This window comes from Tenebrio molitor, chromosome 9, assembly GCF_963966145.1.
Source record: "Tenebrio molitor chromosome 9, icTenMoli1.1, whole genome shotgun sequence".
Lineage (NCBI taxonomy): Eukaryota > Metazoa > Arthropoda > Insecta > Coleoptera > Tenebrionidae > Tenebrio > Tenebrio molitor.
In genome coordinates this window covers 7155890-7179008 of record NC_091054.1, presented here as the reverse complement: position 1 = coordinate 7179008, position 23119 = coordinate 7155890, and the positions used below count along the sequence as shown (strand labels likewise).

Below are 23119 nucleotides of genomic sequence, written 5' to 3'. Positions count from 1 at the left end.
CTCTTCAGTTACGTGGAAATCCTTTCAAAAAAAATGAAAAGAAATTTTTGTTCTGATCCAATGGTAATAATAATGATAATAATAGACGACTCGTTTTGAAAAAATGCATTAACTAAATAAACAGTGGTAAAATGTATCGTGTGTTTTTTTTAAATTTCACCTCAAAGTAGGCGTTGAAGAGTCGATTTGTGAATGCACCACGGATTACAGATCACGGCTCGGCTGTTTAAAGCTAACCTCACTTTTTGCGCTGTTTGTGTTTTTACTCTATATACTAACGAGTGGTGCGTTCACAATCGACTCTTCAACGCCAACTTTGAGGTGACATTAAAAAAAACGCCCGATACCTACTCGCTTCAAAAAATACTGGTATTAGTTTTTTACTTTTTATTTTATTCAAATTACTAAAAAAAAAGAAAATATTAGATTAACTGTCCGAAATACATAGTTTAATTTTGTACATTTTTTGTGTTGCAGAAAATGACACTTTCAGTACAAAGTTCTCTCACCCTACCCAGTAAATATTTACTGAAATTAACTAAACAATTGTTTTTGTTTCTTCCAACTCCATTTTAAGAGTGCGTAAATTTTTATTATATTTACGGTTCTTAATTACCGAACGTGCGATCCAAGGTGAGACCTTAAAATAGTTTTTATTGTTCCTCCCCGTCCGCCACTTTTATTTTTAAGCATTTTGCAGCTTCGTACTTTTCCGATTCCGATTACGGCACGCATAAAATGAAATATCGGAAGAAAACGCTTCAAAAACTAATCAACAGCTCGAACATGAAATGCAATAACACGTGTGCAAAGCATTAGACATGTCATGTGCAAGCGTCGCTTTAGACGATGCATTGATTTATTCGCAGCTGGGGTGGATTGCAGCTTGTCGTTTATTAGTAAGCGTGTATTAAGGGTGTTTTGCTTCTAAATCTTCCCCATAAAAAACACACTCACCCCCGCGATTTATTCAAATAAATCCGCTCCCTATCGATTCGTCTCGTACATCACAATTTCCCGATAATCCCAGCCCTGAACCCCTAATGCGACGCAACGAAAACAATCAGATCGATCGATGACGAACGAAAATTGCGGTTTTCGTTAAATTTTTGGCGAAAAGGAGGACTCGTCACGCTTTTCGTCTTGTTGTGTGAAAAGAAAGTCGACGAAACGCGTCCCTCCGACGTTCTCGGCGTCCTCTGAATCTCATCGCATCGTCTCTGAAAACAGCCGAAAGTAGCTCAGTGGAGTGGGGATGAGGGGGTGGCTTGGTGTGTGGCATGTCAGGGGAGGGACTAACCACGGCTAGGCCTCAAAAACCACGTCTGGGATTGGCTATATAGCGTCTCTCTCCAACCCACACCAATCACACGCCGCCGTCTCTCTTCGGCACCGACAGAGCCACATCGGAGCGTCTCTCGCACTCTGTCCCGGTTACACCTCGACAAAACCCAACTAGCTTTCTTTATCACCTCATTTGGAAGCCCGCAGGGCCGGGCTGGTAAGGGCTACCGCCAGAAATCAACACCTTTTTTTTCATTACCGACAACTATTCGAACATCACCAGCTTATTTACTCAAATAATTTATTAAAATAAGATTTTAATCTTTGCACCAATAATGTTTGTTTTTAATTTAATGGGTCATAATGATTATGGAAGTTTTAAGAAAATTTTAACGCAAAAATATCAATTCTTAAAAATTTCTGATGATAAATAAAATATTTTTCTTTAACAATACCTAAAACGTCATTAAAATTGAAAATGTAATTTCTGTTCATTTTTAATAATTAAGGATGAGACTGTCATATTTAAACTTTTATTGGGATAATAAAATATTTGAAAGATATCTCGTTACAAAGTCTTGAAGTTTATTTTTATTATTGACAGAAATGCAATACATAATAAAATATAAACATTTTGAATATTTTTTTCTAATATTCGTTTATTTATTTTTAAATCAAGTGAATTTATCTCGCTTCGATTTGATTTTTGTCAATTTGTTGGTTTCGCAAGTGAGTGAAAACGCCGGGTCCGGCCCTGCATTATGCTCACTCAATGTATCAAATTGTACGTCTCACTTCAGCAAATGTAAGCGATACTTTGATCTCTGTCAAATGCAAAACTGTAGCACCTCTCACTTTCGTGCACGCAACCCCCATATTTTTTCTCTTTCTTCCAGTCAACAAGACGGCGTCCTACTCTGTCTAGATCGTTGGATGTGGATCTGTCTTTCTCCGTCGACCGCTTTATAAAAGTCGGACCCCAGCAAGGGTCACATCTGTCCCTTTCTATCGCCCATTATAAGGCGACAAATCACATCGCTCTCTTTCATCCACCGTACCTATTTATGCTCCATAAAAACTACCCTCCTTCGGCAGGAGCGGGGGTGCTAATATCGGCCGAACGAAAAAGTTTCAAATTCAGTCCGACACCGGCGACCAAAAGTGCAGCAGCGTTTTTAAAAATAGCGCGCGTTCAGTGTGGAAGTACGTGTGTCGAGTGGCGGAAGTGTGTTACCCATGCATTTGCCCATCGCGAACCAGCAGCCGTCGATCATGGAGATGTACGCGACCCTGCAAGAGACCCTCCAGGAGTACCACGGCGAGCTGGTGCAGACCGGCAGTCCGGCGGTCCTCTGCAGCGTCCTGCCCTCGCACTGGAGGTCGAACAAGAGCCTGCCGATCGCCTTCAAGGTGGTGGCCCTCGACGAGGTCCGCGACGGCACCACGGTGACGCTCAAAGCGGGCAACGACGAGAACTACTGCGCCGAGCTGAGGAACTGCACGGCGGTGATGAAGAACCAGGTGGCGAAATTCAACGATTTGAGGTTCGTCGGCAGGAGCGGACGCGGCAAGAGCTTCACGTTGACCATCACCATCAGCTCGGACCCCTACTACCAGATAGCCACCTACAGCAAGGCCATCAAGGTCACGGTGGACGGGCCCAGGGAGCCGAGGACCAAGTCGAGTAAGTTGGCCGCACATAAACCGACAAACGCATTCGTATGTTTAATAAACAGCCAGAATAATCGCATAAAGACTTCCATCAGCATATGTCTTAGGTAAACAAATAAAATCCTAACGACTTTCTGGTTTGTCGGCATATTAAGTATAGTCAACAACATAAACTTTTTATGTTTATCGCAATCGAATTCAAACATTTAAATCAGTTTTATAGGACATATGCTACACATTCGGGTAAATTTAGTAGCGGAATAAAGCCAAGAATAAAACCGTTGCGTAAACACCCCCACCCCCGGGTGTTTATTCCTTCGGAGGAGCTTGCGAAAGCGATGTTTACGCCACTAAATTTACGATTTTTTTACAGGTTACCAGTACGGGTACGGCTTGCCCGGCATGCCCGGAGCGTTCAATCCTTTCCTGTTGAATCCGGGATGGCTGGACGCTGCCTACATGACTTATACGTGGCCGGATTATTTTCGCACCAGGACTAACATCCCATCCCAGACGAATCTACACCCCTCGCTGATAAAAGGTAAATTTACAACCACTCCCGAATTTTAAATAATTTTTTTTAAAGTGGTGATTTTAATTTTTTTCATCGATTTTTCAAAAACGTATGGCATGTCTATTCGTCTCGAGCAAAATATGTACCTAATCGTGGTGTACCGGTGTGTACAATTATTTTTATGCTAGAAATCAAAAATTAATTTTTGTACCTAATAATGTCTCATAATTTATTATTTATTCGTATTCAAAAACAATTAATCAACGAATTTTCAAAGTAAATACATATTAGGAAAAAATAAATTATATCAGGATGCAGTGTTCTATAAAAAATAAGATGCGACACAAAAAAAATACAGGGTTTCGCAAAAACGTAAATTTAAACATGATATGTACATATTATAGGATCATTTAAAAATATTTTACTAATTTAATGCCGCTTGAAATGACTCTCCTTTAGAGTTTTAAATAAAATTGTGGAAAAAACGAATATTTGAAAATGTATAGTATATTGTTCAACAAGCGTGTAATGATGTCTATTACCCACGCGGTGAAATTTGCGACACAAACCATAATACCCATTACACGCGAGTAGAATACGATAGTTTTTCTACGATGTACAAATTGCATAATTTTCACTATCAAAATTCAGTTATTATTTACGTATAGTCGCGCAAACTGTGATGCTTTAAAATAAATGACATTTAGATATTGGACCGTATCATAACAACGTCCACGCGATAATTTGCAATTGCAATTTTGCGATTGGTTACACTCCGTGAAGAGTTGAATCATTACTCACGGCCGTGGGTAATGAATATCATTACGTAACAGTTAGGGCATAAATAATATGTAAATGTATTATTTAATAGGAATAAAGAGACTCCCTGCATTACCGTTCGAAACAATTGAAAAACTGAAATATGCACTAATACAATCTTGGTTTAGCTTTGAGTGTTGAAAACTTTTCAAAATCCTCAAAATAAAGCAAGTCATTTTGTTGATTCGTTACAAAAAACTTTAGGGCTCATTAATGGAAAAACAACAAAAATTCTTTATTCCAAGAAATAGTAAAATGAGATTGTTTGCTTGTCACGTTGCTACAGATGTTCTATTAAAATTTGCATTTTTTTGCATTAGTAAATCACCCACCACAAAATCAGGAAATCGTCATGACTCGTCTTTTTTGTTGCAGGTGCCACGCAGTTACCCCCCGGCAACGGTGAATTCTTCCTGCCCCCGCAGCCCCAGTTCCACCCGCCTCCCAATTTCCTACCCCCCAACGGACTCCTCCCGCAACTCCCCTTGAACGATCCCTCGGTGATGCGACCGGTCCATCCCATGGACCAGCTCAGCTTGAGGATATCACCGCTGTCCAACAGTCAAAGTCCCACGGCCCAAGAAACCAAGATCCATTCGACAGTTGACCAATCAACGTCAGAAAACTCGGAAGAAGAAGACATAGACGTGGTCAAGTCGGCATTCGTACCAATCAAACCTGCCAATCTCGTCCTGCAAGAGATCCAACATCCTGACTCGACCGTCCAGGACAAAGAACTGAAAAAGATCGAATTGAAGGCGCCGAGTTCGAGGACCATCAAGAGTTTGGCGGAGGAGAAATCGCCGAATACGAAAATACACCATTCGCCGCCGACGATCAGTGCTGCGAAAAGTGTGTGGAGGCCGTACTAGGGGGGTACTACTAGACTATGGGTAGTTCTATTTATAGATGCAATATTGTGTGAAATTGTGTAAATAGGGGATATTTATTGTAAATAGTGTACAAAGCCGCGACAGATCGTGTAAATTGTGTTAGATATTGAAGATTTTAACTTGACGAGTACCGCAATTGTGATAGCAGGTACTATTATAGGTACTATAATAGACTTTAGATATTTTTGTACAAAACCCGCAACGTGCTCCTCTATGAAGGCATAGACAACACATAAATAAACCGATTATTGCTATAACAGCGTTTGATTGTGTAGCGTGGGGGGCGTCTGATGAATCAATATCGCGGCATAAATCCCAAATCTCACCCTATATATTCGGCTAAGTCGGTGAACAGCCGTACAATAGGGCGAGTAACAGCTGTGATTCCTCCTGACTGCGGAGGCCCTATTTGGCCCCCGAGTCCGGGTTATGATTAATGTGGGGCTGTCGCCGAGTGTGTTTATGTCGCAGCCCTTTTATGCGTTCACAGTTCGGTGCACACGTATCAAAACTTTGCAGTGGGGTTCCCGAGGGTTCCGCCGCTGATTATCGAATAAAATAAAAAAAACTTTTTTTTACTTCGAAAGAGAAAAATCGGTTGATTGGAAACGGTCGCGTGGTCACATGTGTGTGCGATCCGTCACATTTCATCGAATTTCATGGACGGATGGACTCTTTGTGAGGATCGGGGGTGCGACCGTCACACGTTGTGGACCTCGTTACATGGGCCTCTGTGACGTCCACGCTAAAGCCGATGGACGCGATCCGAAACGTCATAAAACTGGGTGGCGGAAAATTATTCTACGATGTTGCCAATTATTGATTTTATTACGGGCGGACAGGTGGTGGGTGGGTATCGGATGTCAAAATGCGGAAGGTTGGCAGATTTTCTATAGTCACGAGGATTTCTATGGTGTCATTGATTAATTAAATTCTTCGTTAACCGACAGGGCGAAGACTACACTTTCCACCTCTTTTTGCTTTCGGTCTGTTCCGAATTCCGCTTGTCAAACACGACTGCTCACAAAAATATACAGGATGAATCAGTAAACGTAGATAGATGAAAATTATTTGGATAGTTGGAAGGTTTTTTCTGCAAAAAATAAGTATCTTTTACTGGTATGTATATCTAATCTATAACTACTTTTTTTATTTAGATGGAATATTCTAAATACATATTTCAGTCTTTTTTTACGATATTTTTATTTACTTCAATTATATTCATATTCGTTTTATTTTAATCAAAACTTTTCCAAAATAAAGATGACTTTACAGTGTGAATCAGCAGTATAATATTCTTCTATCATGGAAAATTAATAGTTCAAAGACTGTTGTTAATAAATGATTCTTTTTTTTTGCACAAAAACACCCTGTATATTTAATAAATTGTATAGGGTGTTTTTGAAATACACGTACAAAAAAGATGGCAGTTGGTCATGATGAATAGATGTCGTAAACCAGAAAAATTCTCTTAACAGATATCTTTTCGTTTTCGAAAAAAAATTAATTGAAAATTTGGTCAAAATTTCTTGAATTAAACCGAGTTAAAGATGATTAAAAGAGGAATCCGAAGGAACAACTATGATAGGTAATTTTAACGTTAGTTAAAATAGCTCACAACTTTTTTGTACACGCATTTAGATTATACCCTGTATAATTTTAAATATACAAGGTGAAATTGAAATACATCATAATATGTAAACCATAGTAATCATCGTATCTTCAATAAGTGAATAAACCGAAAATATGGTTAAACATTTGAAATTCATAAAGTCAAATTTAACTTAATTCCATCCCGAAGGAGACACTTCTGGAAGCTCTAATAAATCGAAACATGAATAGCCGCAAAAAAGCTTTAAAAACATAGGGTCATAAAACCTCACTATGAATGAAAACCAAAAACTTTTTGCACCTTTTTTGCGTTGCATGTTGCATTCGATAAGTTTTTAATCTTACTACGAGTATTCTTTTTAACGTGATATCAATACGAAAATAAGAAAAACAATTTCGTCATTATGAAAAATGTCAAGAACCAGCCTAAATTACTATTATTTTTCTGTATTCTGAAATGTGATAAATTTTTCATTAATACCTTGGTACATTAATTTTTATTATCTATATCATTATAAAAGATTTTCAAATTTCCAGATTTGCTGTCATAATTCATACATACGTACTTTACTTAGTACGTAAATTTTAGTTTTTTCCTTTGGAGATTCAGAACATGGACGAAGTGTTTTAGAATGAACACGTTCATTAATACAGTTTTTTTTTTATTTTTTATGATTTTATATCACCAAATACGACGATAACCAATATACAGGGTGTCTCAGCTAAGACTTTCGAGCCTAATATCTCGGTTATTTGCCAACGGATTTTCATGAAATTTAAAATGCAGATATTTTAGACCGTGAAGGTTCAATTAGTAATAATAAAATTACCTCAAGTTAAAAAATATAATTTTAATACATGTTTCCTTTATCGAAAATTATGCGCGATTATTATCAGATTGTTAAACATTAAAAAATAGGGGTCTACACAAACAATTAAGTAAATCACTTGTCTGATTCAACGAAAAGATTAGATTTTGTCGTTAAAAATTTATTGTAAAATTTGAAGGTATTTGAGCAGTTACCTTTTAAAACAATTGATGATTAATTGCCAAACAACATTTTGTACACCCTTTAAAGTCTGTCAAAATTGGGCGCGCTTTATTAGAAACGTCAAATTGTGAAAATTGATTGAAAATACTCTAAAAATAGACTACAGCGGCAGAAATTTCAATATTGTTGAAAAAGGAAAAAAAATTGCCTATGGAGGGTGTCGTAAGAACTTCAATGACACAGTTCGTTTTCTCGTGGAAGACTATCCAAATGTAGGCTTTACAAAATGTAAGGTTAAGAGAATCGTCAATTTATTTGAAGACACAGGAAGCGTACGTGACTAAATTACCTTGCTAAAATATCCAGATCGTGTTTTAGTCCTTTATGGAAGAACTAAAGCATCCAGTATAATAAATTACGTCCAAATGTTGTCTTTAACTTTGTAAGTGTTTGTAAGGTTAACAAGATAAACGTCAAATATGTCACCTGCGCTTCTGCGAAAAGGGATGACCAAAATTCTGCAAAATTGCGCGTTTGTTTCATACGCGTCTACGTTTTTGTATTTGCAGCCTGGTTTAACACAGTTTTTTGCTTTTTTCTTGCAAACCAGGCGTCTTTCAATGACAAGTTTTTCCCTACAGCATTTTTTATTGACGATCAATTCTTTATGTAAATCTGAATTGATTCAACATTTTAAAAAGGCATGTAAAAATTACGTTTTTAAGATACTTGGGTGATTGCATTAATGGGATTTTATTCTTCACCGTCTAAAATATCTGCATTTTAAATTTCACAAAAATCCGCTGGAAAATAACTGAGTTATTAGGCTCGAAAGTCTTAGGTGAGACACCATGTATACAGGGTGCATTAAAAATTGAGCATATTATTTACATTACATGATCTATGTTGAAATGCAAGCAAAAAAACTCTATTATCAATTTTCTGTTAATCCTCATAGAAGAGTCAAACTTGGAAATTTGCTTGGATTGTAATGGAGAAATACATTTAATTAGTATCAATAACACATAATTCAACAAGTAAATTAAATATTCTAGCCCTAATTTTACTACTTTGATTATTGGTTTATTTGCAATTTTTAAAATACAAAGACTTTGGCTCTTCATAAATTTTGAACCTATTGCAATATTTCAACCAAGCTGGAATGATTTTTTGAATTTGAGTAAAGTCAGAAAGTAACAAGGATTATCATTAATGTCATTTTTGAAACATTTTGTATCTATCATTATTATTGTTACCATTACATATTATTATCATTACGAAATTCAAATTATAATTTTTTGTTTGGTATTCTAACTTCTTAAAAAAAAATATCTAATAACAAAAGCGAAAAGGAAAAAAGTCTGAATTCTAAGTAATTTTTATATTACATTTGCAGCGATTTTATGAGCGAAGTCTCTCGGTCATCGTCATCACGGAAAGAAAAATCAATAGAGATTAATCACGATCTGTCGAGTCGAAAATGTTCCGATTTGCCCTTTGTCTGGAGGATGGCATATGAAGTGGCACAAAACGCGCGACTCAAAAAGCTGAAATATTGATGTAAAAAAAATCAAAGCGTTCGCATTACCGTCGATGATCTGGCCGGAGTGATAGAAACAAATTAAAACAAACAAGAGAGTGTGTGGAGCAGAAGCGAAAATTAGCAGAAGCCGAACGAAAACAGGAGCAAAACGCGCAAAAATCGATTCATTACAAGCGGGCAAAGCCGCCGATATTTGCAGGGTTTGATTGGGCAGGTAGCCTAACTTGATTAGCGATTAGGGCGATTGTGACGCGAACTCAAAGGCGTAATTAGCAGCTCCGCTGCGGGAAAAGCACCGATCCGGACGCGCGGCGGCGGCGACACCGCTCCCCGATCCCGTGCCGACGACAGAGACGGACGGCGGGGACGTCGCGGCGGCGTTCGGTAACATATAATCACATGTTGTGCTCCACCGACTGCATATTGCCATCGGCCGGCGATTCTGTCCCTACAGAGGACCTTTTATAAAGGCCAATTTTGGTGTGAATGCGTTTATTAACTCGCCAGAAACCGCGGACCCTGTTAAAATTCATGTGTAGTGTGGATATTTTGTCACTTTTATTAAAATAAAATAAAACAAAAATGTGACGGCTGGGCGCTCGACTGCAAATTTAAATTAGTTCGGCCCGCTCAGATTCAACGTCATTTTTACAAAAAAAAAAACAATTCAAATCATACCTACCTTCATATTTTTTTAATTCTATCAATGTTATTTATTTATTCAAATAAAATTAATTTGCCGATGGCTAGTTCATTTCATTATACCCTCTTAATTAACCAACTGATAATAATGTACTCGTACATTAGCAGAAACAGATTTGTTTATTTTAAATTGATTATAAATGTATTTGTTGAAATGTTAATGGACAGGCTTGTGGCTCATAAAGGCAGGAGTGTTGGACTTGCGGTCGGGTTTTGCGTTTTGGTCAACTTCCCAAAACACTTGGCAAAGCACCGGAATATTTTCGTATTGCCAGACATTTATAAATCTTGCTGAATTACAGCCAGCAGGTTACAAGGAATAAAGTCGGATTAACTTTTGCTATTTGTTTTTTAAAAGTCTGGGCATCGGTGGGTGTTAAGCAGAACATGTTTCATAAATTACATGCTTAAGTTTAACTGAATTTAAAATTATTGATTATCAGGAACTGGGTGTTAAAAGAAAAAATGTTGTATGTATTGATGTGTAGTGTACGATCAAGTAGGTATTTAAAACCGTTATTTGTGCAACATGCACTAGTTTACAAGTGGGACGTTTACACACGCGAGCACAGAGAGGAAGTATTGTAATCCCACGCGGTAAAAAGTGCTTTACACACAAGTTGCATAATCTAGTGTACCTACTTAAGTAACAATCGCAAAATGTTGAAGTGTGCAGATTTAGACTTCTTTTACAATTATCCGTAAATCGTAAATTTTTTATTTCACACTGTGAGGAAATTGACCTCTTCTGATGCATAGCATTGATTAAAAAACTATCGGGTGTTCATTTCAAAGTTGGGGTTGAAGAGTCGATTGTGAACGCACCACTCATCAGTTTGCAAAGTAAAAACGCAAACAACGCAAAAAGTGAGGTTAGATTGAAACAGCTGATTCGTGATCTACTGATCTGTAATCCGTGGTACGTTCACAATCGACTCTTCAACGCCAACTTTGAAGAGAAATTTAAATGAACTTTCGATACTTCTTTTAATGGTGGTGCAATGCGTGACCACCCTTTTAAAACATCTAAAAATCGCAAAATAAATATACAAACAATGCAAACACAGGGGATTCTAAAAGTGCAAACTGTACATAAAGTCAAAATAAATTTTCACTGAATTTTGAAAACTCCAGAAAAGTCTGAGAAGTGAGAAGGTATGATAGAATGGTTTATTTGTGCTTTATTGCTAAATCTCATTCTCTTCACCCTCTCGACAAAAGCTCTGTCCGCTCCAATTTTGACTTTTCAAAATTCCAGTCCGTTTCCATCCACACAATAACAGACGATAAATTCACCAATTGAACGCCTCCGGCCCGAAGTCGAACGTCTTTGTATTAAATGTCACCCCCTAAATAAATATTTGGAGATTCTTTCGATAATAAATCTCATTACACGTTGCGGTTCAATTCACCGGAAAAGAATCGAATAGGTCTTAGGGGTGTACCCAGTACGGTACAGAAATTCCAACTCCACCACTTCAAAACTCCTATTCTTAAAGTTTCTTTAATGGATTTGTCCGACCTTACGCAACTTATATACCTTCAACGCTGCCTTGTTCGTTTTTGATTTATTAATGTTTTTGTTGGCTTCTTATGTGGTGTGTATATGGGTTGGCATTCATTCATTTTCGACCGGGCTCGCCGTGAGAAATGCCATAACCCTCGGGCAACCTCAAATTATGAATTAAGTCAACTAAAAAAATCCTTCCGTTAATCAATCCCAAACCTAAACACCGTGTTGTACCGGTAATGCACCACCTAATTAGCAACAATTCCAATCGAAAATTAAATTAATTTGAACAATCGATAGTCCTGCAAATTTTATCACCCGACAGGATTCGCAATTCAAAATGAATGGTTCAGTCCGTTTCAACTTTTAATTTTATAGACGTGTACTTTTATTTTGCCCATAAATAAATCACGTATTATTTATTTTTTACGTCATTTTTGCTAATAAGTCTCACTCAGTTAAAATTTTTTGAAAACTTAATCCATTATTTACGACTCGTCGATCACGAAGGGAGGTGTTTTTACCAGAAATTATTCATCACCACAAACAATTTTAATTCTGGATGTCGAAAATCTACGACCTCACTAAAATGTATTAATTTCTTTAAAAAATCCAAATCTGTCGGTCCAGTACAGCCAAAAATTGTCTCAATCGTGAGAATACTCCAGTTTATTTCAATTTGATCGATTTGTTTTAATAACAGACATTTCTGTTGCGATTTTACCCTTAAATATCGCTACAGATGTATTTTACGTCTTGCTTTTAACCCTTTTCCCGGGAAGTTTTCTTTGCCCCTATCAATTGTTTTACAGAAGCAACCCCCAACTAACCGGAGCTTTAGAGAACGGGATACCGCTTTGGTCTAGCGGCTTGCCCGGCTATCATTATTAGCAAGCTCAGTGTAAAATGGTCGAGGTGAACCCACTCGATCCGCCGCCCCTTGACCTCCGAGCTTCACCGCGAATCCCCCACAATCACCCCGACCTCGCCGCGTCTTCCGTTTCTAAAAATATCACCCTTTCCCTTTGGAAAAAATGTGGCGAACCCTGGAATGAGCCGACTTGTCCGGACACGTCTCCTTGCCGGTGGAAGCTCGCGAGGGTCGTATTTTCCCCATCTCGGCGTGTACCCCCTAATGTTACTGTTTCCCCTGCACATGACCCCAGTGAAGTGATTTGATTAACAATATGTGTTATACTAGATCTGAAGTGTTCCAAATTGATAGGAGAGAAGAAGGGGCGCGACGAGGATCGGGCTTTTACATAATTGTTTCAATATTTTGACGCCATTTGAAAGGCAAATTTTTCCCAACGGTGATTTTAAAAATGTAAGTGGACATGATCAAGGTGTATGCGGCGAAGGCCTCGGCAATTGGAAGCTTGTCGCGCGGAAAATTTTTACGGGGGCTGTAAATTTAGAAAGTGGGACACGTCTGAACACAAATGGAGCGTTCATGGGGCAGAAGGTGGGGGGCAGTCGACACGTCACACCATAATGCATTCTTTCTTGTCAAATTGTCATTATAATTATTATTTAGCTCAAACGTCGGACCTTCGCCAGGTTCCACGAAAAGCGGCACGAGAACCATTAAGGGTTCTTCGAAGACCCCGAAGGGCACTCTTATTTTGTTCAAGAAGAAACAAATTGTTCCAAACACTTGAATTTATATTCTCTTAATGATCTTCTCCATTTTGTCAGAAATGACAGCAGCTTTTTTGTTTTAAATAGCATATTATTATACAGGGTGTCTCTAAATTCGAGAATTCCGAATTCAGAGCGTGGTAGGGAAGGACCCAGTGGAGCTCGAAAAATACTTAGAAAAAAAAATCACTCTTCCTGAAGAAGATATAAGCACTTTAATTTTGTCCAATACATAGCAGCCTTCATATCCACAGTGACAAAATACTATTCTAGCTACGTTGCCGTTCCATTTTTGAGAAAAATTACAAAAATTTAAGATTTTTTTACTCCAAAGTAAAGCTATTTTTCAAAAAATTGTTTTTCGTTATTATTTTCTACAATCATCTACACCTTAAATAACAATAAACACTGCACTTTTCAGCCTGTGTTTGAAGAAAACGCACTTCAAAGAGTGCACCTTCAGACCAATGTATCTTTGTGGGGGGACTCCCGATTTTTTTTTAATTTCCATATTTGAACTACTGAAGTGATCCCCTACAACGATCTGAATTCGGAATTCGCGAATTTTGAGACATCCTGTATAATGCTTACCAAAAATTTCGCACTACAGGGTGTTTCTGAAATAGGTGCATTAATTTTAACTGGTAATAGAACTCATCAAAAGGAACAACTTTTCTCTCTGCCATTTTGGCGAAAAACGTTGCGTAATGGCTTAAAAAACTAGGAAAGATTTTCCTAAAACCGTTCATATCTCCAAAGCTAAGCTACCTAAAAACGTGAAACAACCAGATTCTTACGAAGTGGATTTTTTGCTATCCGGGTAGATTTATTTGAATTTCGATTTCGGTGTTAAAACACGTTTTCTGGATGAAAATGGATGTTTTTTTCATATTAGCGCTGATCTCAATTAGCTATTGCAATATTTAGTGGCGTGGGGCTATTTTAGTGAAAAATCTCCAATTTTTTTTTGGAATTAAACATCGTTTTTCGGCAAAATGGTAGATAGAAAAGTTGTTCCTTTTGACGAGTTCTATTACCAGTTAAAATTAATGCACCTATTTCAGAAACACCCTGTATATCGGATTTTTTTTTAATTATTATATTATTATTGCTATTATTTTCTCTCTGCACTCTTCAGAGAGAAGCTTTAATCTAACCTAAAAGGACTCTTTCCTACAATTTATTATTATTATTATTCGCTTTGTTCACAATTTTGGCCAATTTGGCTCTTTCGAAAAATTCGTAATATTTTTATCAAGACTTTTGTCGACAGCGCGACCATTTCATTTCCTGAAATCCCAGCCAACTGATCCGTCTTCGCTCTTCCTGTAAAAATTTGCATCGGTCCTGCTCAGCATCAATATTTAACGTCCGTCTTGTGCAGTTGGCAACGTTGGTCCCCGTTACTTATGCATGCCGGGCAGGACTCGGAGGGGTGTTGTTGCATTATCAAGGACGTCGCAGGATATTAGAGGGTGCGATATGATTGAGGGGGTGCACGCGACCCTTTCCCCATCGCCAAACTTGCCAGACTCGGTCGGGTCAACAGCATTATCGACACATCTTACGAAAATCCACCTTCGAATTACACCCCGCGGAGAAACGGAAATGCCGCACGCATATATCACCAGGAGTACAAAGCAACAGGCACGGCTTTCTTCGATGTGTGGACAGGTATATTGATGTAGCGTTCGGACTATTGAAATTTCGAGCCATTGAGTGTGACACAGGGGTTGATTTTTATCAATTGTGACATTATTTGACAGCATTTCGGACGATCCATCAAAATTATCAGTGCAAAAATGGAACACACAATAGTGCAAGGTGTAGGAAAATGTCCCAAGTTGCCGTGGATGATCGAATTCCACAGCACTGCAGATGGAAAACTTTTGAACAACCAACTGGAAGCGGCTTACGCTGACAACTATCTGGATCACTTGAGCAGCCTCCATGAGAAGTCCAAAGTGAGACGCAAACGTCTGACTCAGTTTTCAGTGATAATCCCTCCAAACATATCCATAGAACATATAGAAGAGTTTCTGAAAGCTGGAATGACAGTGGCGCTGATCAAACTGGACTACTTCACCGTCCAAGAAGTCCAAGACACTATTGATTTGATCAGGACGGTTAACGAAGACTTTGGGAAGAAGATAGGACGCGTTTACCCTTTGGGCATAGCTGTGGACATCTCTGAACGAGAGATTGTCACAGGGAAGTTACTAAAACCATTCCAAGAGATTGAATTAGAGAAGGGTCAAACCACCAAAGTCCTCGCCAATCCCGAATTCGCCAATCGAGTCAGCAAAGAGTACATCTACGTCAATTACGAAAACATTTCCAACGTAGTGAAACCTGGAGACAGTTTGATTCTGGGAGATGACAGGATTCGCATGTCCGCTTTGGAAGTGGCGAGAGACATCATCAACTGCATAATCGAAAAAGCTGGATTGTTGGTGGACAACCTCTCCGTCAAGCTGCCAAACGTCCCCGTCGACATGCCCAAAACTGAGTCCCACGAGAAAATCATCGAAATCGGCGAAAAATGCGATATCGACATCATCTTCGTCGGACCAGCTAAGATCGAGCTCGCCAAAGAGATCTTCGGCCCCACAGTTCTGATTTTCGTGAAGGTGGAATACGCTTCGACTGTGGAGATCTTCGACGATATTGTCAAACACGCGGACGGCATTTTGATCGACGGAGAGAAGCTCATGGTGACATCCAAAGAGAACGTCTTCCTACTGCAGAAATCTATAATAGCCAAGTGCAACAAACTGGGTAAACCCGTCGTGGCGTCCATCAACTGCCACTCCATAACCAAATCCCAAGTGAACGACATCTCCAACACCGTCATAGACGGCGCCGACGGTTTGTTGCTGCCCCCGGACCCCGACCTGCTGGAATCGATCTCCCTCATTTGCAAATCAGCAGAAGGGGCCATCTACCAGAGGCAACTGTACGAGAACTTGGTCAGTCTGAAGCCGCCCCCGATCGAGCCGATTATCTCGGTGGCGATGGCGGCTGTCGACGCGTCCTTCAAGAGCAACGCCGCCGCCATCATCCTCCTCACGACGACGGGACGATCGGCGAAACTCATCTCGACCTACAGACCCAGATGCCCCATCATAGCTCTGACCAGATTTGGGCGAATCGCCAAACAGTTGATGATCTACAAAGGAGTCATCCCGATCTTCTACGTGCAAAAAAGCGAAGACACCTTCGCGCAGAACGTCGAGAAGAAGATGCAGCTCGGCATGACCTTTGGTAAGATCAACGGCTACATCAGGATGGGGGACGCTGTGGTTATAGTCTTCGGAATGAAGAACAACGTCGGCTTCAGGAACTGCATGGAGGTGGTGTTCGCGTCGGAGTGCGACACCATCCCCGACGAGGACGACGGGGCCCAGGGACGGGTAGTTCATTAAGTTGAAATAAAATATGTTTTATGACGGGGCTTTTAATTTTGCGGATTATACCGACAAAGGTCACATGTCAGGTTAACGTTTCAATCATGTCGACCCCTGGTATAGTTCCGGACCACAATAAAAATCCCTAAACCGTGACAAACCAGGTTAACCTTATCGTTCATATTTTAATACGGGGATGACGACTGTGTGACGTGGGAAATTTGTCAAGTTTTACAACTAAATAGAAGAGCCAGGATGCGATCTTGCTACCGGTTTACACACAAGAATTTTTGACAGGTTGTCTCGAAATAAAAAAAAGTTGTTGTCGTTGTCGGCAAAACTGGATAAGTAGTGAGAATTATTAAAGGGTGGACGTAGTAGGATAATTCTAAAGGAAATGAGTATTGAATGTTGTCGCATATTTTACAAGCACGTGGAGCATTCGGCATGACTATTTAAAAGCAACAACTTTCGAAAAACATTTAGTGTTTTGGGCGAAAACTGCCAAAACAAACAAGTTTCGTGGTGATCGCGTAATTTAATGAAATTTTAGTTTAACCGGTTATGAAATTTCGCCGTTTGTAGATTATGTGCCGACCTAAATGCCTTGCCGCCAACACATTCATTTTATTTTTTACTTTCCGCGGAATCGCCTTCGGCTTCCAGTCAGCCAAATCCTCATAAAAAAATCCATAACCACCTCTTCGATGCTCGCTTCTAAAATAAAGATCAGGCCTGTGTTGCGTTTCATTATTGCTCTTCGGGCGATATCGGCTTTCGGATCAGACAATCTCTCCATTCAGAGTGGTCCCCCCCATTACTCTCATTGTGCGAGCAGATCTGCACATGAGTCACCCCGTGAGACCGTAGTCGGTGGTGGATTTGGGGCGCGTGGACGTTCGCCCCAGGGCAGGCCGCAACGTTCCCACTGAGCAACCACGTCGGCCAAGAGCGGGTACCGAGGGCCTACCGAACAGGGGAGCACACAATGCTTTCATCCCCTCTACTCCATATCACAAACCCGACGGAAACAATGCCCTCGCACCGTCGACAAAAAACGATTTTCGAAAAAACGAAACGACTGATCGATACGTAAATTGGAAAACATTCGAAAGTGAAATTTTCGATTCGAGTACACCGCGTGCTTGACTTTGTGGTGGTTGGGGTAAAGTGTGATTAACAATGCACGCACGTCATTGACTCGTCAGTATCAACCTGTTAAATGTCATTTACTGCGTTTAAATAAGGGACAAAAGCGCCCCAAGTATCTATAATTAGGGGTGAATCAGGGTTGCTGTCCCCACGTTCCAAATCCGTTGAAACTTTTAAATAAAAATGTTAAATTCATCATAATTTGTTATGCTCGTGAAGATTACACAATCTCCTATGCATCAACGATAAAATCAAAAATGTCCCATTTTTTCCAAAATAAACACAATCATTTACCAAACTTGCCGTTTTGTGTCCGCCGTAAATATTTTCGGTGCGTTAAATAGATCTAAATTCTCGTAAAGCTCGCCCCATTGTTGGAACAAACGTTTTTATTACTCCCTCTTTTAAATCAGCTTCCTTATGTTGTACCGATTTCGAAAAAAAGTGAAAAGACTATTCGAGAACTATGGTTCCCAGTAGCATCCAATTAAATCGTAAAGTCAATACCTACTATTGAAAACGAAACGTGATTTACGAGAGTCGTGACAGTTTTAAGAAAATTTCTATTTCATTAGGTCAACCATAAACCAGAATTTGGGACACTTTTGACCAGGATGAGTCGTAAAGTTTGCTCGAAAGTAGGTTAAACTGGCCCAAGTTGTCACAATAGTGGACCGACTGTTGACGTATTCACTTATTCTGTTTCACTAAGACTGAAATGAATTGATTATTCACAGTTTTACTTTCAGAACGTTTGAAAAGCGACAGGGACGATTGAAATATTGTTTTCTTATTGTCCCCTAACTGACCGTTTACGGTTAATGTATTTTCCTAAAGGATAACAGAAAAGATCTATTAGGATGACAAGATTTCGCACATGTCAGTCTTGTGATTCTTTCAAAACAACCAATTTTTTAATTAAAATGTCGATAATAGTTGGGAAAATAAACCTACACAATATCGAATGTTCAAAAATGTACGATCAAGCAGGCCATGGATTTCTCAATACATTACAAACGCATGCTTTGACATGTCAGATACATAACCATACTTTTTGTTGTCAATTAAATAATTACTTTAAAGTAAAAATCATCATGTAGCACTAACAGAACCAGGGAAACTATCCTTAGTTAGTTCTAAATAACTCTTCGTAAAAGAAATAATTCACACTACTATTTGTTCGTTGAATAAATGACGTTTAACATCTATGGTTTGAGAGCTGATGAACCTACGCTATACAGTAACGGAAACAAAAGCAAGCACCAGAACTAGGTCACATGACGACACCTTTTTTGAACGCTCTTTACATGGGCGTATTAGTTACAGGTATTTTAATTTGAACAAAATTTATGCGGCTCTGTAAATGAGTTAATAAAATCAAAAATTAAATTGGCAAAGTTCTTATGCTTATTCTACATCGTGATTAAAAAAATAATAATTTGACAACAAATTAAAAACATGTGTTAGTTAATTTATCAAGTATACCGAGCGTTTCCCGAAGAGATTTAAAATGAAAATGTTTCTTTAAATGTAAATCATCACCATTTTTGTCTATTGTCGTCTGTATAATAATTTTTTTAACGTCCGTCAAAAAAAGTGCAAGTTTTTTCATTCGTTTGCGTTCATAAAAAATGTGATTTTTGAATCGGTCAAGAAGCGTTAAAAAATGTGCCGTAGCGTATCATTTTTTAAGGCAATTATAAAATTTTTCATTCATAATTAGTAGTTTTTTAACGAGTCCGTATGTAAATTGGGATTTTTTTGACATGAGTAGGCCAATTTAAAACGCTGGTTTTACTCGCGTTTTAAAGGTTCACGGGTTCAAACAGGAGAAAAAATTGTTATCTAAATTTACGGGCGGCAAAAAAAATTTGTATGCAACTCGTTAGTAAAATATCTTTTTTTTACTCGGCGGATTTGCGCACTCGCTGCGCTTGTGCGGCAAATTTTCCTTCTCGTAAAAAAAAGTATTACTTTACTCACTTGTTGCATAAATAACTATTTTTGAATAGTAGAAATCCGGAACCGCGGGCAGATAAAAAGAAAAAATCCAAAAAAATGTTGCAGAATTTTTGGTTGGAGGAATTCCGGTCAGCATCTTGGGTCGGCATCCTTTGAGGATGTTCCAGCTTTTATCAGTCCTTCAACATGAGGATACTTAGTAGATGCCTACAGAGAGACCGTAAACACCGAAAGGGTTAATCCAATTTGGTGCCTTTGCAAATTTTAGTAAACACTCCAAACACTGACCCTCAAGCGTGAGAGCGCTTTATTAAAAATACTTGTTGGTGCATTGTCCCGGGGACAAAAATCACAGGTAGTCCCTTTTTCGTGTAGGGACACCATCAAAACCCGATATGGGTAATTCGCCTCCTAATAGCTTATCCTGAACGGAATTACATGTAATTGAAGAGCATTATACCAGCATCTTAATAGACACCTTAGGCTATCTAAGAGTCATAGAGACCCTCAGTTAGTAAGTTCGCCGTTACCCTTCATAACCACTCCAGTGAAGTAATCAAGATCTTATTGCGTCATCGTTGTTCCCTTATTGCACTTCGACCGTTAATAGACCGTATCTATTTAATGGCAGTCCTGCCGAACTTGCCTACAATGTTCTAATCCTGACTTTCACTATTTTTCCGAAAGGGCTGAGCCAAACTAATTTGGCATTTCGAGAAAGTAACGGCATTGCACAATTTATTGCGTCAAGACCCAACTGAGCCAACCCTTCTTTTATTGTAGCCGTTTTTTGAGGAAAAAAAATACAGTTTTTTATAGAGGGAGTTTTATTATTTCACTGCACCGAACGGTAAAAATTTGGGAACTTTTTAGACCGCAATAGAAAACCAATAAATCGTCGTTTTATTACTCATCTCCCACCTAACTGTTCGTTTTTACAGCGTTTTTTGCCCTTTCGTATTTTTTAAAAGTTTTATTTTCATAGACGCAATATTGCGAGGGGATCGAAACGATCGCGAGACATTTGAAGGTCACGTGTGTCAAATCTTACGTCGTGAAGTCAGCCTAATGTCATCCGTCAGCGTCAGTCTGGTTGTCAATTTTCGGATAACAAACGTTCGACGGCGGCTTGTTCCGGGCTCCACAACATGGCAACATCGGCCCCCGGGCTCTATTATGTATGAAAAGGGCAGCACTCCGGGCATTCCGGGGACGGTCAGGTGGCTGCCGCGGCGGCGGACAGTCCTGAGGCGCTGCCGCTCATTAAGTCACGGAAGCTGCACGCTGGCAATTTCCCTTGCCGCTCCATCGCCAAATTACAGCCGTGACCGGAGTGCCGGAATCGTGCCCGCCCGGAGCGAGAGAGACGACGATCGTCATCGAGAAATCGCTATAAAATTGTCGCCTCCTGATTTACACGGAACTAGTGCCGACAAAAATTCCAAATTTTATTGTGTAAATGCGCTACCTGATGCTGTAAAAATCGGTCGATGTTTATTGTGCTTTATGGGGGAAAGTCCCGGGGAAACACTCCTAATTATATTTAAACTAGGTTAGGGCAGTAAATCATAAAGAGGATTGTAAAAGTTTGACCCCTTTAATCGGGACGCGGGACCGAGGGAATTTTATATTTTTATTGCCCTTTGAAATCTGCCGACCGGTAGCTACTTGTGCCCAAAAATTTTATGCGGGGGCTGTAAAAGTGCCCCCGTTTGCGGAGAGGACGTTCCGCCAGATTTTTTAACAACAAAGACGACGGTTGCTAATGTTGGTAAAACTCCATCCCGAAGACCTGAAAACCGAGCGAAATTGGGACAAATTAACGTTATTTCGACGAATCTGATCAGATCAGTGTCTTCACGTTTTGGAAAAAATCGAAAACAAGTGGCGGTTGGATTTTTGATGAAATTGCTAACCAAAAGAACATCAATTAACCGTCATCGATCATCATTATAATCACGTCGTATTGATAAAGTCTGCAACGACGTTTACAAAATTCTACGAAATTTCTGATACTTTCTAAACTGACTAAATCGAATTTAGAACATTTATCTGATTGTTAAAATGTTTATATTCTGATTGAAATAGTTAAGAACTTACAAAAACAGATGGTTGTTATAGCAACAATTTTTGACCATTTCAAGAAATTTTTGGTACATGCTATTGACTAAAATATTTTTGAATGAATCTTATCATGAAAACTCCAACACGTTTGATATTTAAAATAAATACACCTCTTCAAGGAATTAGGTATAGTCTATTTTTTAATCAAAGAACCACAACACCGCAATTTACACCCAAAATATGTAGAGCTGACATTGTACACTTTTGATATAGGGTAAAAACTCTCATCGTATAAAAATTGAGGTTATTAGAGATATTAACAGCGCAGCATGTTAATAAAGTTAATAACAACTATTTTGAGAGTTTAATAAATGTCTTACTTTGCGAGCATTTTTAATAACACCTTCAAATTTTAGATGCGAGTTTGCGTACTTTCAAGGACATTAAAAATGACAGACGTGGCTAGTATAGCCAATAGATATCATTAAATTCCCTAAATTTAGTAAAATTTTATATTTACAAACCTAAATCAACAGGTCGTGGTTCTTTGATTAAAAAATAGACTATATTTGATATTGCCTGTAAAATCTCGTCCTATGTAAACACCGTTCTCGTTGTTTTGGCATAAGGGGAGGCTATGATTTCGTTTTTTAACGTTGGATATTCTGTTTGATTTTCGTCACTAAAGTGCCTAACATGTGAACTTATCAAAATGTATATAATGTGTTGCCGAATTTCCCAAGGTGTCTGAGTATTCTTTTTGCAAACTAGTAAAACTGACAACAATGCACTAGATATTGACGACGCAATTTATAACCTGACACTTAGAAAAACATAACCTAATTCAACAGACATCATGATTGTTAGAAAATCTTCCAGGTGCATGTGAATTAGTTTTCATAAATTTTTCCTCGCTTTTTACTATACTTCTTTCTAGTCTGCGACTCGTGCTTATTTCCACAATAACAAAAGTATTCTTGAACTCGAAAATAAGGTACTGAAGATGTTATAATTTATAATTTTTTTACAAAAGCATAATAAAATAATTGATGTTTTCACTTTACAATATTCAGACTATTTCTAAAGATTCCACAGAAGAATTTCCACAGAATTTTAATAATAGTTTACGAGACACACTGATAAGGATTTATTGTGACCTTTTCCTTCTTATCAACTTCATTCGTTCCTCCAGATAAATATTATTTGTTTTTTAATTATTGCAATATTTAGATATTTTTTTACCTTCTTGTCACGTTTTCGTACTCACCATATGACATCAATATTCAGTGTTACTTTTTATTCCTTTTCACAATTCCAAGTAATTGTCAGTCTGAAGTTTTACTACATAGTGCGG

General features: G+C 38.6%; 2 protein-coding genes across 3 annotated transcripts in view; both read left to right on the top strand.

Annotated features, from left to right (window-relative positions):
* run (segmentation protein runt) overlaps positions 1-5434 on the top strand; it is a 100222-nt gene extending 94788 nt beyond the window's left edge. The window contains exons 2-4 of the mRNA XM_069059527.1: positions 2181-2968; positions 3329-3496; positions 4664-5434. Of these exons, the coding sequence (XP_068915628.1) occupies positions 2521-2968; positions 3329-3496; positions 4664-5160 (1113 nt within the window). The 5' untranslated portion in view covers positions 2181-2520 and the 3' untranslated portion in view covers positions 5161-5434. The remainder of the gene's footprint in view (positions 1-2180; positions 2969-3328; positions 3497-4663) is intronic.
* Positions 5435-14889: 9455 nt separating this feature from the next.
* LOC138139107 (pyruvate kinase-like) lies at positions 14890-16629 on the top strand. 2 transcript variants are annotated; one of them, XM_069059272.1, is made up of 2 exons: positions 15056-15144; positions 15203-16629. In XM_069059272.1, exon 2 carries the CDS (start codon positions 15232-15234, stop codon positions 16603-16605), a length of 1374 nt encoding a protein of 457 aa, XP_068915373.1. In that variant the 5' UTR covers positions 15056-15144; positions 15203-15231; the 3' UTR covers positions 16606-16629. The 2 variants fall into 2 exon arrangements, with proteins under 2 accessions (XP_068915372.1, XP_068915373.1); XM_069059271.1 differs by having other exon boundaries at positions 14890-16629.
* The last annotated feature ends 6490 nt before the right edge of the window (positions 16630-23119 follow it).